The 17,396-nt window shown below is 42.1% G+C and overlaps 1 protein-coding gene across 1 annotated transcript; it reads left to right on the top strand.

Annotated features, from left to right (window-relative positions):
* The first annotated feature begins 866 nt into the window (after positions 1 to 866).
* Positions 867 to 10,514, top strand: LOC123425012. The gene is made up of 12 exons (XM_045108686.1): positions 867 to 1,035; positions 1,140 to 1,201; positions 1,303 to 1,382; positions 1,489 to 1,632; positions 1,723 to 1,805; positions 2,076 to 2,127; positions 2,696 to 2,788; positions 8,271 to 8,339; positions 8,427 to 8,528; positions 8,660 to 8,728; positions 9,169 to 9,225; positions 10,078 to 10,514. Exons 1-12 carry the CDS (start codon positions 959 to 961, stop codon positions 10,162 to 10,164), a joined length of 975 nt encoding a protein of 324 aa, XP_044964621.1. The 5' UTR covers positions 867 to 958; the 3' UTR covers positions 10,165 to 10,514.
* The last annotated feature ends 6,882 nt before the right edge of the window (positions 10,515 to 17,396 follow it).

The raw sequence follows: 17,396 nt of genomic DNA, 5'->3' as shown, positions 1-17,396 counted from the left end.
GAGAATTGGTTATATCAAACATGAATATTTGAAATAAATAATATGAGAACAAATATAAAATACAATATTATTTATGAAATTTGATTATGATACAACATGAATATCATAATAGAATGAAAATTTGCATGCATACATGATTTTTTTCAATGAATGGTTGTATGTTTTGATGAGACCGTGCTTCCCTGCCGTAACGGCAAGTGCATGTCATTCGCCCAAAGCCACGTGCAGTTACAACACCGAAGCAACATCTTTTTTGATGGATTGTTCTACTAAAAGTTGAAATGAAATGTTTGCATGTTAAAAGAAATAGATAGTAAGGGCTAGCTATTTAGATACAGAAGATACTTTAAATCAAGTAGATATATTTTCGATGAACCAAAGAGGCTTTTATGTAATGTAAGAGCATCTCCCACACACGTCCAAAAACAACTTCAGACGTTAAATTTTTTTTAGCCGCCAGACCGTTCCAACAGAGCTGTAAAACACCGTGCGCGCTAAAAACTTTTGGACACGCACTAAAAGGCGCTATCGCGCGTTCTAAATTTAGGGCGTAGGATCGCACGTGCTTTACAATGTACACTGCGTATTCTTTTGGGTGTGTGTTTTTGATATCTAAGAAAATAATGTTGATTCCTACATAATAAAAGTGCTACAGTGTCGCGCTAAATTTTTTATTGCACGTGAAACTTTTGTACGGTCGTTGGAGATGCTCCAAGTTAAAAAACAACAACAGAATATAAATCAGGCAAACAATTCGTTTGCATCTCAGCCGTTGATTTTGCAATGGAGGGACGAGATCAGTTGATCGTATCAAGTGGATTCGCCGTTCTGTCAGTTCATTCTCTCGCCCCTTCCTAAACCCTCGCCGCCCAGTTCCGTCCCGCTCCTCCGACCTCCCCACCCCCGTCGCCGGCGCCGCCGCCACCGCCGCCGCCGTCGCGGAGAAGGAACTTCGCCGATGTCTTTGGCCCGCCTCGGCCAGTCGCTGGTCCGCCGCCTCCACCGGCCTGTCCAACTGCCTCCAGCGCCGCCGACGTAATCCCTCGTCCTCCCCCTCCATTCCCCGCTCGGTCTAGATCTCGCTCTCAACAATGTGAATCCGATAATTCTTACCCACTTCCTTCTCGTTCCCTTTGCAGAGACCACCATGCCGCCGTTTCCCGATCTTTAGCTCCGATCCACGCGAATACATCTGTAAGAGGTGAGCGACTGATATGGCTGCCTATTTGTTTCCCCCCTCTTCCAGTTCCTCTATGGGCTTCATTCCAATGAGTTTTTTCTGTGTGCGCGTTTAATCTTTAGGTATTTCAAGCTTAACATGCAATGGCGGCGGCTTGATTGCTGGCAAGTTTGGAGGGCCGTCGCCTCTCCACGCTGTGCAGGTTTGTGTACTCAAGTTCACTTTTTTGGTGAATCTATAACGTTTTTCCCTACAAGGTGTGATACTTGATTGGTGGTTAAAAATTCGCCTTGGTCGCCTTTCTGCAGGTTATGGAGCTTGTAGTCCACCTAAATCATGCAAGACAAATGTCCTCAGGAGCTGCGGCACCGGCACCGTCAGGGCCAACGCCATCAGGAGCACCGGTGACTCCACCGTCAGTGTCCAAAGGCGTTCCTATTGGTGCTAAAAAGGTGCGAGCACATTGATTGTCCATTTTGATTCTTTTTAAGTTGGACAAGTATTCTGTTAACTGTAGTGGCTCTGTGTATATGTATGTGCAGGTTGGTTTGAAAGTTGTCATGATGAGCCCTGGTTTTGTTTATGAGCCATACTGTGTCCGGGAACCTATCTCGTTTTGGAAAAGGTTGAATTCCAGTGCAGATATTGACTCTCTGTAATTCATTTCTCATAGATCATTAGGAATATGGTAGTCAATGACCTCTCTGGTTGCCGTGAGGAGGTTTTTCTTCGCAAAACCGACCCATCTGTTAGTTGTCCAGGATTGACCATTTAAAATTGATGCCTAAGGTTCAAACTCACAGTTTAAATGAATGCCCCATAACAAACTGCCCCAATGCATGATAAAATCTTCGTCATCATCATCATCATCCTAACTTTTTTTATTTTGACTTAGATTGTTTACACGAAGTGGCTGGACTAGAACAAAGGAGGATGCTATGCTGGAGGTACTAACTTTTTTGACTTGGGAAACTGCTGTAACAAGAAATCAAGTTCAATTTTTTCCTTGTATATTTCACTATCTGTTATCTGGAGACTAATTTCAGTACTGTTACCCTATGTGTCTAAAAATCTAAGATGTTACTTTTCATTGTTGGGAGCGCATTGGTTTTTGACTGCACTGACACCAATGCGTCAACATTGAGACAATCAAGTTCACTACTCCATTTTTAATTACTACCAGTCAGAATAATTCTTACATGAGAATAGAAAGACATGAGATATTTACCATAACTCATGATATACTCTTGGATACAGGTGCATGCTACTGTGTTCTATTATATTTTAAAATTTCCATGTTACAATAATTATGTAATACTACATAGGAGGAAACCGTTTCGGTCTTTTACTGATGGATATATTTCCTACTTTTGATCCTCATCAATAATCTCTTTCTAGTATTTGCTTGCTCCCTGTGTTGATCTTAAGATATTTGACTTAATTAATGCAGTTTTTCTTTTGTGCTATCATCTGCCGTGAGTCATGTGTTGAGTACTTGGGTTTTTTACTTGACAGATGAAGAATGCATTTGCTGTGTCAAGGTTGAGGAAGAAAACCGGATATACCAAAAATCAGTTCTATGACCAAGCATTTAATATATACAAGGAGGTATGACACATTCATTACATGGAATCAAGTTGTACAATTTAAGCAGTTAGATGGCAATGGCATGGGTTTAAGGTTTTCACGATTGGTGATCTAATAAGGGAAGATGAGATCATGGGAGTTGTTACTTAGGGCCTGTTCGGCTGTCCACCAGCTCTGCGGATCTGCGGAGCACCTATTTTCCAACTCCAGTATTTCAGCCTGCAGCTCCGCCAGCTCCGGGAGCTGAGTCTGGAGCGGAGGGACTCCGAACACCCACTTACAAAATCTTTGTATGAACTCCAAACAAGTATCACACTGCAGTCTTACCAGAGAAAATCATGGCTAAGGGGACTACCAAGTATTGTTGCATTGGAATGGTCTGTATAAACATCTGTCTGCATTCCCATTTCTCCTACATAGATCCATATCAATATATGCTAGATTTGGTATGAACTATTGTGCCTGGGAACGAACCGTTGAAATCACTGATCTGTAGGCTTTATGGTTATATGTATTTTTTGCTAGTGCCAGTCGCCAAACACTTCAAACACACTGTATTATTTATCTTTATTGTACTATATAAAATTGTAAACGGGAGCTAGTGGTTAGTGCTTGGTCTGGTGGTGTCACACCCCTCCTTTCCTCACACCCTGCATCCATGAAACTACAGTCCTCCTTCCAAATATTTAGCACCAACATGTAGGCCCAATATCCTCATGCTATACAACCTCATGACCATCTCATAGTTCTTTCCTTTATTTCCTCAACAAACTGAACAACCTTTGCAACTTCAACAAACCCAGGAAATCATTTGTTTCCTGGGTAAGAATTGAAATGGACAATTACTGTTCTAAATGAAACAGGTTTATTTTTTAAGCATGAAGGGCAATTAGCTATTTATAATAACAACCTTGGTTCTGATTATATTTTTTATGGATGAGTTGCATGATTTGTCACAATGGTTTCAACTATCTGCCATACATCGATTGCATTTCCACCCAGTTTAATTTTTAGTTTGTCATGGACTACCTTCCAGTGACATGATTTACTACTACTACTACAACAACAAAGCCTTTAGTCCCAAACAAGTTGGGGTAGGCTAGAGGTGAAACCCATAAGATCTCGCGACCAACTCATGGTACTGGCACATGGATAGCAAGCTTCCACGCACCCCTGTCCACGGCTAGTTCTCTGGTGATACTCAAGTCCTTTAAATCTCTCTTTACAGACTCCTCCCATGTCAGATTCGGTTTACCGCGACCTCTTATGACATTATCAGCACGCTTTAGCCGTCCGCTATGCAGTGGAGCTTCTAGAGGTATGCGCTGAATATGCCCAAACCATCTCAGACGATGTTGGACAAGCTTCTCATCAATCAGTGCTACCCCAACTCTATCTCGTATGTCATCATTTTGGACTCAATCCTTGTGTGGCCACACATCCATCTCAATGCGCATCTCCGCCACACCTAACTGCTACACATGTCGCCTTTTAGTCGGCCAACACTCAACGCCATACAACATTGTGGGTCGAACTGCCGTCCTATAGAACTTGACTTTTATCTTTTGTGGCACTCTCTTGTCATAGAGAACGTCAGAAGCTTGGCGCCACTTCATCCATTCGGCTTCAATTCGATGGTTCACATCTTCATCGATATCCCCATCCTTCTGCAACATTGACCCCAAATATCGAAAGGTGTTCTTCTGAGACACCACCTGCCCATCCAGGCTAACCTCCTCCTCCTCCTCGTGCCTAGTAGTATTGAAACCGCACTTCATGTACTCGGTTTTAATTCTACTAAGTCTAAAACCTTTCGACTCCAAGGTTTGTCTCCATAGCTCTAACTTCCTGTTGACTCCCGTTCGACTATCATCGACTAGCACCACATCGTCCGTAAAGAGCATACACCATGGGATATCTCCTTTTATATCCCTTGTGACCTCACCCATCACCAAGGCAAAAAGATAAGGGCTCAAAGCCGACCCCTGCTACAGTCCTATTTTAATCGGGAAGTCATCAATGTCGCCATCACTTGTTCGAACACTTGTCACAACATTATCATACATGTCTCTTGGTGTTGGCCAACCAAGAGACGGCATATCCAACAGTTAGGTGTAGCAGAGATGCGCATGTTGAGATGGATATGTGGCCACACAAGGAAGGATCGGGTACGGAATGACGATATACGAGAGAGACTTGGGGTAGCACCGATTGAAGAGAAGCTGGTCTAGCATCGTCTCAGATGGTTTGGACATATTCAACGGAGGCCATCGGAAGCGCCGGTGCATAGCAGACGGATAAAGCATGCTGAGAATGTTAAGAGGGGTCGTGGTAGACCAAACTTGACATGGGAGGAGTCTGTTAAGAGAGACCTGAAGGTTTGGAATATCGACAAAGACTTAGCCATGGACAGGGGTGCGTGGAAGTTAGCTATCCACGTTCCAGAGCCATGACTTGGTTTCGAGATCTTATGGGTTTCAACTCTAGCCTACCCCAACTTGTTTGGGACTGAAAGGCTTGGTTGTTGTTGTTGTTGTTGTTGTTGTTGTCCTTGATGAGAGTAATATACTTTGCTCGGACTTTGTGTTTCTCCAAGGCCCACCACATGACATTTCGCGGTAGGCCATCTCCAATCAATGAACACCATATGTAGGTTCTTCTGCTCCCTGTATCTCTCCATAAGTTGTCGTACCAAGAAAATGGCTTCCATGGTCAACCTCCCAAGCATGAAACCAAACTGATTTTTGGTCACGCCTGTCATTCTTCTTAAGCGGTGCTCAATGACTCTCTCCCATAGCTTCATTGTATGGCTCACCAGCTTAATTCCACGGTAATTAGTACAACTCTGAACATTCCCCTTGTTCTTGAAGATCGGTCTTATTATACTTCGCCTCAATTCTTCTGGCATCTTGTTTGCCCGAAATATGAGGTTGAAGAGCTTGGTTAGTCATACTACCGCTATGTCGCCGAGGCCTCTTCATACCTCAATGGGGATACAATCAGGGTCCATCACTTTGCCTCCTTTCATCCTTTTTAAAGCCTCCTTGACCTCCGACTCTCAGATTCGCCGCACAAAACGCCTGCTAGTATCATCGAAGGAGTCGTCCAGTTCAGTGGTAGAGCTCCCACTCTCCCCATTGAACAACTTGTCAAAGTACTCCCGCCATCTATGCTTAATCTCCTCGTTCTTCACCAGGAGGTGATCTGCTCCATCCTTGATGCATTTGATTTGGTCAACATCGCTCGTCTTCCTCTCTCGGATCTTGACCATCTTATAGATGTCCCTTTCTCCTTCCATGGTCTAACCGCTGGTAGAGGTCCTCATACGCCCGACCCCTTGCTTCACTCACAGCTCACTTAGCAGCCTTCTTCGCCATCTTGTACTTCTCTATGTTGTATGCACTCCTATCCAAGTAAATCTGAAACACTCTTTCTTCTCTTTAATTACCTTTTGGACATCATCGTTCCACCACCAGGTATCTTTAGCTTCGCTTCTACTTCTAGTGGACACTCCAAACTCCTCTGAGGCCACCTTACGAATGCAAGTCGCCATCTTCATCCACATGCTGTCTGCATGACCTCCTTCCTTCCAAGGGCCCTCCTTAATGACCCTCTCATTGAACGCCTGAGCTACCTCTCCCTTGAGCTTCCACCACTTTGTTCTAGCGACTTTGGCACACTTGTCCCGTTGGACACGAATCCGAAAGCGGAAGTCAGCAACCAGAAGCTTATGCTGAGGGACAACACTCTCTCTTGGTATCACCTTACAATCTAGGCACGCATACCTATCTTCTCTTCTCGAGAGGATGAAATCAATCTGGCTAGAGTGCTAACCACTACTAGAAGTCACTAGATGTGATTCTCTCTTCTTAAAGAGGGTGTTAGCTACGATCATGTCGTAGGTTAGCGCAAAGCTTAAGACATCTTCTCCTTCTTGATTCCTGATGCCATAGCCAAAGCCCCCATGCAACCCTTCAAAACCTGTGTTAGATGTGCCCACGTGGCCATTGAGATCTCCTCCTATGAAGAGCCTCTTGCCAGTCAGTACACTCCTAACCATGTCCTCCAGGCCTTCCCAGAACTCCCTCTTGGTGTTCCCATTCTGGCCTACTTGTGGGACATACGCGCTAATAACGTTGAGAACTAAGTCCCCAACTACCAGCTTCACCAAAATTATCCTCCATACTTGAGGCTCTTGTTGATCAAGGTGTCTACTCCATTTCTGTTTGCACCCGTCCCCGTGTACCACATCTTGAAGTCAGTACCCTCCACCTCCTTCGCCTTCTGTCCCCTCCATTTGGTCTCTTGGACGCAAAGGACATCGATGCCTCTCCTCACCGCTGAATCAACTACCTCCCGAAGCTTACCTGTCAGTGACCCTATGTTCCAGCTACCTAAGCAGATCCTCCTAGGCTCGGCTAGCTTCCTTACCTTTCGCACTCGTTGAGTCAAGTGCAAAGACCCTTGCTCATTTTCCACTACACCTGGGCGCCGATGTAGCACGCCACTAAGGATGCGACCACCCGACCCTTGCTCACTTGCCACCGTATCCAGATCACGATACGGCGTGCCACCAAGGGGGTGACGACCCTGCCCTTGCCCATTTGACACCACACCCAGGTTCCGATTTGGCGCGTCGTTGAGAGGGTTATGTCCCAACGAAAATATTTTGGGTTTCATCTCCATAAGAGTGGCTGATTTTTTACGTTGGCTCGCCAAATCTGTCACAACCCTCCTCTACCCGGGCTTGGGACCGGCTATGTTAAGACAACATAGGCGGAGTTAGTGACATGATTTACCGAGATAAAAATATTTCTTCCTTCTATTTCTACCTAACATTTTTTCTTTAATCAGTTAAGTACGATTATTTCTTCTGAGTTTTGAAAGAATATGGTGTCCAACCTTCTATACTGACTCCTTTCCTTTATTTATTTTTTTGCTAAAATTTAATAATGTAAGGTATAATTATAATTCTTCTAATTCCCCAGAATTCAGTTTTTACCCTTCCACCACACCATACAGGCCAACCTCCCCTAGAATAAAAATCACGTACAAGCCAACCTCATGTAAGAATCAGTTAGAAAACATATATCTAGCCGTTATTTGGGAAAGAAGATCATGCGAGCCAACCATCCAATCGTTACTTAGGAAGAAATATGCATGTCTAATCTTTACGGTGTGCATGGGCATGCAAGGCAAGCAGGTGATCTGCAGACGTGATCAAATTGCTGGATCCGGTCCACCTAATTGATTTACCTGCTGCTAACCACCGAATTAGCCAATGAAAATCTCGTCCTGAATTCTCTATATTTCCGTGCCTTGATCAGCTCGCCAAAAATAATACGTCTTAGTACCTTACATAAAGGGATGGAGGGAGTACTATTCAAAAGCCCTAATGCAAATTGAAGTGCTTCCTGATATTTCCAGGTATGACGGGATTTGCGTGACGTGAATTAGTTCGTGGAATAACTCTGTCTACATTTTTCGCTTTGCTTGGATTCAGGTTAACAAGCTTATGGCACAAGGAGACACATCATCTCTCCGGAAAGCTCTGACGGATAGTATGCATTCTGTAAGCTTTCACCTACCGAATTGATGTCAGATAATGTCTTATGTGGGGCTTTGGTGTTCATTCTTTACTCTCTTCCTTTTCCTGAAGACTGTTAAAAATGAAATAAAGAGAAGAGAATCCAAGTGGAAATCTGTACACTTGGAAATTGTGGAGCCTGCTGTAAGCATAAGAACTTTGAGGGCTCGTATGGTAAGCTATCTGTTGTTTTTCTATCATGTTAGCTCTAAAAATCATCTTTTTCACACATTTACATCTGTATGGTGTATTGTCACGATTGAACCAAGCCAGCTGGTAATTGGTCAAGTATTTCTATTTTGCAGATTGGAATTGATAAGAATGACCATGACAAAGCCTTCATACAGCTTACGCTTGAGTTCGTCACTAAGCAGGTTTCATTCTGTTAAGTTCAAGTATTTTTATGTGTGATGCAGTACAGCTCAACTACATTTTGTTCCCTCTCTACTTTTAAATTGCTGACTGGATGTTGAACAAATTATCTTTTTGGATTTCTGTCCACACTTATTATTTTTTCCAAAGGTTATATATCTTGTATGTCCATCATGTATTTATGATTTTAAGTTCTAGTCTATGTCTTCACAATTAACATATTTCGTCTCTTCTTCTTTTGAGAACACACATGTGAGATGTGTATGTTTTGGTATTTATGTCTTTTTTCTGTAAACTCCATTACTTGCTGTGATGTTCAGATTGTTGTAATTGATAAGAAGACCTTCTATTTTAGTCTAGCTACCATATTGTTACCAAGTATTTTGTTTCATGTTGAACTAGTATGCAGCACCCTTTACCATTTCAGTTATATTTCCTGTAGAAATTTGAAGCCTATAATTCAAAAGGAGAGGTTGTGTCAGGGGACAAGTCAAAGGAGGTAAATTAAATGTCAGATTGTTTTGAATTTTGGTGTAAAATATGTGATATTAAAAACATGAAGTATATGACTTTGCCTTCAAATGGCTTGCACTTTATTTTTGAAACGTTAATACTTCCTCGTGCAATTTGCCAGTTTTATCCACAGTATGTCTGCACATGCTCTTTACATTGCTGTAGTGGTACATCTATCATTACCTTAATATCATGTCACATTTCTGTGATCAAGACGAAGAGTAAAATATCAGGAAGAGTGTACACCTTTATCCTCTGGCCACTAGTTGCCACCGACCGCTTGCTGACATTAAGTACACATGAATCAAAATTGGATCAACATTCCATATGGTTAGCATGCTGGAAGCCAGAATACAGATAGATGCTGAACGAAAACTACCGAGCCATGTACTACTCCCTCTGTTCCATAATTTGAACTAAAACCACAACAAGAATTATGTAACAGAGGGAGTAGCTGGTAATAGTTCATGATTTGGAAATTACTGTATTTGGCCTAGTACCAGTCAATAACTAGTCCATGGTTTTGTCTGTCACAATTGTGATTGCTATGCGATCTTTACTAGATTGACTAAAACTGGTCGAGATCCACCTTATTAGGCAAGTGTGCTTCATGAAGTATCTAGTTTGATATAACAACCTGTAAATCGATGTCTTTATATTAAATAGCTGCTTACTGCCAGGTGTTTGAACATTAGGGGGCATTATCTTTACCTACATCCCACTGATTTACCGATATCTGTAATGTGCTAAGTTATACCTTTACGACAGTCGAGCAGTTGGGCTTGCATGGCTAAACGATTTTCTGATGTACGCTTGGCATTTGCAAATCATTGTGTAGGTACTGGTGAAAGACATATGGGTGTTTGAAAGATCCCTTTTTCACCCTGGAGCATACTGGCGTGTGTGTGGGCGGATCACGTTGTGAAAATCTATTGGTTCCGTCCTGAATGAGCTGGAGGATGGCTTTTGTTATGGGCAGCAGTTTGAATAAATATTTTGCCCTGTCGCCCTTTTTTGCCTGTCTTAACTGAATGTCTAACGAAGATCTACATACATGCTTGTGTAGACAGCAATGGTAGGTTTTTTCTTGTTCCTTGGTGAATTGGCAGCTGAAGATACAAGTCTTTTCCCATATTAGCTAGGGAAGCAACTTGGGCATACTGCATTTGGTAGTTTTCTTTACTGTTACCAGATTTATATCCACTGTGGTCATTTTGATATAACATTGACGATAACTTCAGAAAAACACAGTATTGGTAATGTTCTGCTAGAAAATGTATTGTCTACTCCCTCCGTACCTAAATATAAGTCTTTTAAGATATTTTACTAGATGTCTACATACGAAGTAAAATGAATGAATCTATATTCTAAAGTATGTCTATATACATCCGTATGTAGTTCATTAGTAAAACCTCTAGAAAGACTTATATTTAGGAACGGAGGGAGTACATAACAAACAGTGCAGGGACATGCGTGGGGGACTATGATGCAAAAACCTGATAACTACAAATGAAGTTTGATAATAACTACTCCCTCTGTCCCAAAGTTGTATTAAGCTTGAGACACTTATTTTGGGATGGAGGGAGTATGTACCTTTAGTGAACATTTTATCTTGAAGTACCAATCACGGTGCAAAACAAAACAAAAAAAAGTAGCTGTGCTGTGGGGCATGGTGTTTTCGCTCTGGATTCCAAATAGTCCCTCTATCCTGGACGATCAGCTGCTCCTCTAGATCAGAGTCAAAACGAATTTATGATGATATACAGTCGTTCAAAAATAGAGGTAGCGACCTGTACGTTCAACAGTGTATCATACGGCTGCCGTTGGAGCTAACGGATAAGGCACGGTCGCGTGCGCCACCGTTTGAGCGCACATGTTCAACAGACGAGGGTTCCATGTACCATGGAACAACTCAGCTTAGCCCATTGCAGAATATTTTGTATGATCCGTTTAAATGAGCGACCGTGAAAACAGGCTCATCTGTCCACGTAATTAGGAACTGGAAGGAAGGCTGCTGAAACTATGCCATGGATATCCGAGTGGATCTTGTGAACATGTATGAGCAAGCTTAACTTAATTGCTAAACGCAGACAATGAAGGGGGCAACTATAAGCAAGCTTCGGTTAGTTGCTAAATGCAGATACGGGTCATTAAGGATGCTCCCTATTCCGACAGTCGATCTGAGGATCAATTCGCCATAATTCATCATTCTTAAGATTGTTCCGATATTATCGTGGCAAATGCGACACTTGTATTATAAGTGCTCTACGTCCGTGATCAACGACGTCCATGTATGAAGGTTAGGATCTTATCTCGGAAACGGCAGGGAATTAGAGGAAAATAATCGAATGGCCCCGAGGCATGGGAGGGAGCATATGAAGAAGCCATGGCTGGCATTCCAAATTGCAATGGTGATATTTGCGTCTGGCTTACACTGCACACAACCGCGTGAGATGGTCCCGTTAACCACGATGGCACTTGACCAAAGTTTACGGCACAATTGTCGTGCTCTTCGTTTGTACCAACAGGATCTAGACGAACGCATATTCATTAAATGTGTTGCAGACGATGGCCAAATCACTGTTTAATATGAGGTAGGAAATCTGAAATACATGTTCAATACAATGGCTGGCTCGAATCTTGTTGAGGCTGTCTGGTCCAGATTTCAGGATCATTTGGACCCTAGAGCCGAATTGTATATCCCTTGTGGTTTCATGTACATGATGACTAATATACATGAATTATGCTAATTTTTCTAAATACTTCCTTCGTTTTAAAATAAATGTCGTAAATTTAGTATTAAGTTAGTACAAATTTAATACTAAAGCAGCGACATTTATTTTGGGACTGAGGGAATACATGCGTGGTAAGTTGCATACAACCATGTAAATTGTGTATAGAACAAGATATTTGTAAACTATGGCTGGTAATTTGCCTACTACATCCTTGGTAAAATCCCTGGTGAAATCCAATGCAATTACCGTGGTAAATCTAAAAATAACTCCCCTGGAAAATTAAAGGTCCATGCCTAGTATCCCGTTTGCTTTAGTGACCTAAACCATTTTATATTTGTTTACAGAGGGAGTACTTGCGATGCAACTCCCTGGTAAATCCAATACAAGTACCATGATAATTTGGTAGGGATTTGTGTACTGTTTGGGAAAATTTATCTAGACAATGTAACATTATTCCAGCAAGAGGGTAACTAAGAAAACAGGAATGGGCCCAAAATGATCTAGTCAATTTGCTACATCATACAGCAAAAGTGAAGATGGTTGGTGTTAATTTGTTTTAATAATCCGCCCCAAAAATATCACCACAAAAACTCCATCCCCAAAATTTAGCCAAGAAACTTCGTAAAAAATCGGCCTGTATTCAACCCAAAATTAACCCGCACGAACAACGACATTGAAAATTGGCCGTGTCCAGCGAATCCTGGTGCCTACCAGGAGGACCCTTGTGACCCCTCTCCTCCACAAAATCATGTGCGTGACGAACGATGAGAAGTAGAAACAAAGGATACATGAGAAATATGTGAAATGTGCACTCACCTCCGATTTGTCGCCCTCGTCGTGAAGCCTTCGAGCACCGCTAGCAACCGCACACCGATTCCATTGATGTGGAGGGGAGTTGATATGAGGGATGAATGCGCGGTTTCCAAAAGAACAAAAATCAGTATAGGTCCCTAAACTTATTGCGGTGGTCACTTTAGTCCACGTAGTTAGAAATACCTAAAATACGATCATAAAACTTGTCTTTGGAGTTCACATACGGTCCATTCTATGGTTTGGCCGGTTGACTGATATGTCCACGTGTGTGTTGATTGTCGAATCAGTTCCAGGCCGTCGGACTGCTGCAATACGCTGGTAAACCAGGGTGTTTTTTTGCAAAATCAGACGAATTAAAATGCCTCCTCACTTGGTCGGACCGCACCCGCTCGCTCCCTTGTTCCTCCTCACTCGCTCCCGTGCTCGTCATCGCTGTCAAGGTGGTGCCCTCGAGCTCGCCGGCGTGCGGCGCGTGCGACGACGGCGACATGAGCTCATCGTCGGACGTCGAGCCGCTGTCGTCCGCGTCCTTTGGGAGAGGCCTGCACGACGTCCCTCTCGCTCCGACGTGGCATCCGCCCGATGCCGGCCTGCCCCTTTACGGTACGTCGTCGCCGTCTCGTCCTTGTGCGGTAGATCCTTCGATGCTAGCTCCTCGAATAACTCCGTGTTGGGTTCAATTGCGCTCACATGTTAGGGTTTTGGCTGTGTCGTCATGGATCGAGTCATCTGCTTGTAGGGTTTTAGCTGCTTGATTGTGCCAAGTAGAGTTTTAGCAGCGGCAGTGGCAAATCAAAATTAGGGTTTTGAGGGGGAGGAGGGAGGGGGGTTAGGGGGTTAAACACCAGTGGCATAGCGCTGGATAAAGTCCAATCCTTGTTAAATTGGCCAAAAATGTGTGCTTTAATATGGCCTGTGTTGATCAAACTTCTCCTCTTCATCTTAGATACCCAAAAATAGCTGTTGGACCTGACAGATCATGTATTTGTCCAGTGGAGGCCATAATTTTGTGCTTTTATTCTGTAAAATATTGAATTTTGCAAGAAAATGACAGAAATGTCTGAAGAATGCACTGTTTGTTTTTACTGTCAGAAAAGTGTGGAGATTGCACTATTTGTTTTACTGTCAGAAATGTCTAAAGATTGCATTGTATTTTTTTACCGTCTTAATATGTTTGTAATTTATTTGTGTGAACATTGTCAATGTGATTGTTTTGTAGAAGCCAAAAGTAACCACTTCTCCATTGAAGTCATACATGGTGTCTATTTCCTTTGCTCACACAAGCATAAAGGTTACCACAAAGGACACTCCATTTGGTATGACTACTGTGATATACTCCCTCCGTCTAGATATGAATGTATCTAGTCACGTTTTAGTATTTAGATACATACATTTTTAGACAAACCTAAGACAATTTTTTTGGGATGGAGGGAGTAGATAATTGGACACCTACTGTTGTTCCCAGTTTAGTGGAGGAAATAGGTTATAAGTTTGAGGACGGGATCAGGGCTTACTAGTGTGTTCCTGGATTGATAGTTACAAGAATGGATAAATAGAGATTAAGTTAGGCAGTACACTACGACTAAAAACATGAAGGATTGTGCTCTAAACGGGAACCAGTTCCTGCAAATTTATCTTGATCATGGTAACAGCCTCAGATCATATCTTAGTACTGTTCCTGTTTATTCTGATGCTGAGGATCCTTGTGTGGTCAAATTCAGTGACATGAGACCAAAGAAGGAGCAAGTGCAAGAGGAGCAGTCACATCACTAGCTAGAGCAACACGTTGATCAACAACAAGAGGAGCAGCCTAACCAAGTTCTAGTGGAACAGGATGATCAAGATCCAAGTGAGGAAGATGCACTATCTGAAAGTGAGGAAGAGTCAGACGATGATTACGTACCAGGACCACCTCAACCAGGAGATTATGTTCTTTCATTTCAGTCTGAGCATAGGTGCAGAAAAACCTGCAGGGCTTTGAACATGGATGCAATAAATGGAGTTTTTGACTTAGCAGTTCATGACTCAGATGATGATTATAACCCACAGCTTGTTGCTTCGGACATTGATCTTCAAGATGACAATGACTTGTTTGCCAACAATATTGATTTTGAGAAAGGTAAAGTAGTCCAAGAAGAACCTGATGATCCTACTGAAGATGGGGACATGTGTTTTCCTGACTTCGATGAAGATAAGGTTAAGCTAAATTTCAAATCTTCCACATAAGTATACCAGACTAAACCTGAGTTCCAAGTTGGTCATACCTTTGGCACTGTTGAGTTAGTAAGGAAAGCTATCAAAGAGTATGATACACGAGTCATTTTCAGGCAGATTCTAATCTTTTCTCCCTTTCTTTTAACTTGTACTTACAAACTAAAAAATGTACTGATTGTACCAGATGATCACTGGCTTTCTACATGTTCAGGACTTTAGATGTACAATGCTTCCGAAAGGACATGGATGTCGCCTAGAGGGGGTGAATAGGCGCTTTAAAATAAATATGGTTTATGATTGAATAAATGTGGAATAAAACTAGTGTTTAATTAGTCAAGCACAAAACCTAAAACAACTAGGCTCAACTACGTGCACCAATAACTTATGCTAACTAAGATAAACAACTAAGTGATAGCAAGATATATAACAAGAAACAATATGGCTATCACAAAGTAAAGTGCATAAGTAAAGGGCTCGGGTAAGAGATAACTGAGGCACGGAGAGACGAGGATGTATCCCGAAGTTCACACCCTTGCGGATGCTAAACTTTGTTTGGAGAGGTGTGTGATGTCTACTATGCAACTATATTCTTGTAGATGTTGTTGGGCCTCCAAGTAGCAATTTCCCCTCAAGTGGATGACCTAACGTTTATCAATCTATGCGAGGTGTAGGATGAAGATGGTCTCTCTCAAACAACCCTGCAATCAAATACAAAAAATCTCTTGTGTCCCCAACACACCCAATACATTGGCAAATTGTATAGGTGTACTAGTTCGGTAAAGAGACATTGATACAGGTGTGGTATGGATAGTAGATGTAGATTTTTCTAATCTAAATATATAAAAAACCAACAAGGTAGAAAGTAGAAAACAACGATTAAAACGTTGTATAAATGTTTGGAAGTAAGGCCTAGGGTTCATACTTTCATTAGTGCAATCTCTCAACAATGCTAACATAGTAGAATCATATGATCACCCCTCAGTGTGCAACAAAGGATCACTCCATAGTTCCTATCTAGTAGAGAACAATAAGATGAAATTTGTGTAGGTAGTAGAACCACCTCAAAGTTATTCTTTTTGATCAATCTTTTGAGCTATTCCTATAAGTGTCACAAACAACCCTATAGTTCGTACTAGAATAACACCCATGATACATATCAATCAACCCTAATGTCACCTAGATACTCCAATGTCACCTCAAGTATCCGTGGGTAAATTATGCGACATCCATCAAACAATTTAAGATCTATCATATTCAATCCAACATAAAGAACTTGAAGGAGCATCCCAAGATTTCTATCGAAGAACATAGTATGAAAATGTGCAATCAACCCCTATGCATAGATCCCCAAGGTCACCTGAATCCACAAGTTGATGCCACAACATATATCAAGTGAATCGCTTGAATACCCCAATGTCACTATGGTATCCACATGAAAGACATACATCAAGTGTTCTCAAACCTGAATATTCAGTCCAACATAACAAGATCTTAAAGTGAAAGATTCAATTCATCACAACAATAGCAAGGGACGAACACCATATGATCCAACTATATTAACAAAGCCCGTGATACATCAAGATCATGACATATTAAGAACACGAGAGAGAGAGAGATAGATAGATAGAGAGAGAGAGAGAGATTAAACACATATCTACCAGTACAAACCCTCAGCCTCGAGGGTGGACTACTCCCTCCACATCATGGTGGCCGCCGAGATGATGAGTATGGCCTCCGGTGATGATTCCCCCTCCGACAGGGTGTCGGAACGGGCTCCCGATTGAGTTTTTGTGGATACAGAGGCTTGCGACGGTGAAACTTCTGATCTAGGGTTATTTTTGGGGGTTTCTATATTTATAGGGATTTTGGCGTCGGTCTCATGTTGAGATGGGCCACGAGGTGTCCACTACCCACCAGGACGTGCTAGGGGACCAGGGCGTGCCCTAGTACCCAGTGGGCTACCTCGGCCTCCCCTGGTGTGCTTACATGGTTCTCACTTTTCCTTCTGGTCCAAAAAAATCTCCAAAAAGTTTCATGGTGTTTGGACTTCATCTGATAATGATTTTCTGAAAAGGAAAAAACAAGCAAAAAAGAACAAATGGCAGTGGGCACTATGTCAATAGGTTAGTCCCAAAAAATGATATAAAATTTCTATAAATGATTGTAAAACATCCAATAATTATAATATAACAACATGGAACAATAAAAAAATATAGATACGTTGCAGACGTATCAACATCCCCAAGCTCAATTCCTGCTCGTCCTCGAGTAGGTAAATGATAAAAACAGAATTCTTGATGTGGAAGGCTGGCTAATATGTTCATCATATTGTTTTCTTTATAGCATGGACATATGGACTTGTAGATGATTCAAAGCAATAGTCTATAATTTGACA

Source organism: Hordeum vulgare, chromosome 2H (genome assembly GCF_904849725.1).
Source record: "Hordeum vulgare subsp. vulgare chromosome 2H, MorexV3_pseudomolecules_assembly, whole genome shotgun sequence".
Taxonomy (NCBI): domain Eukaryota; kingdom Viridiplantae; phylum Streptophyta; class Magnoliopsida; order Poales; family Poaceae; genus Hordeum; species Hordeum vulgare.
The sequence above is the reverse complement of the archived record's forward strand: the minus strand, read 5'-3'. Positions and strand labels throughout refer to the sequence as shown.

Excerpts from the sequence above, each read along its gene's own strand:
- LOC123425012 (XM_045108686.1), top strand. The coding sequence starts at position 959 with ATGTCTTTGGCCCGCCTCGGCCAGTCGCTGGTCCGCCGCCTCCACCGG. Across the intron at positions 1,383-1,488 it reads CGCCTCTCCACGCTGTGCAG|GTTATGGAGCTTGTAGTCCA; the intron begins GTTTGTGTACTC and ends GCCTTTCTGCAG. Across the intron at positions 1,806-2,075 it reads CCTATCTCGTTTTGGAAAAG|ATTGTTTACACGAAGTGGCT; the intron begins GTTGAATTCCAG and ends ATTTTGACTTAG.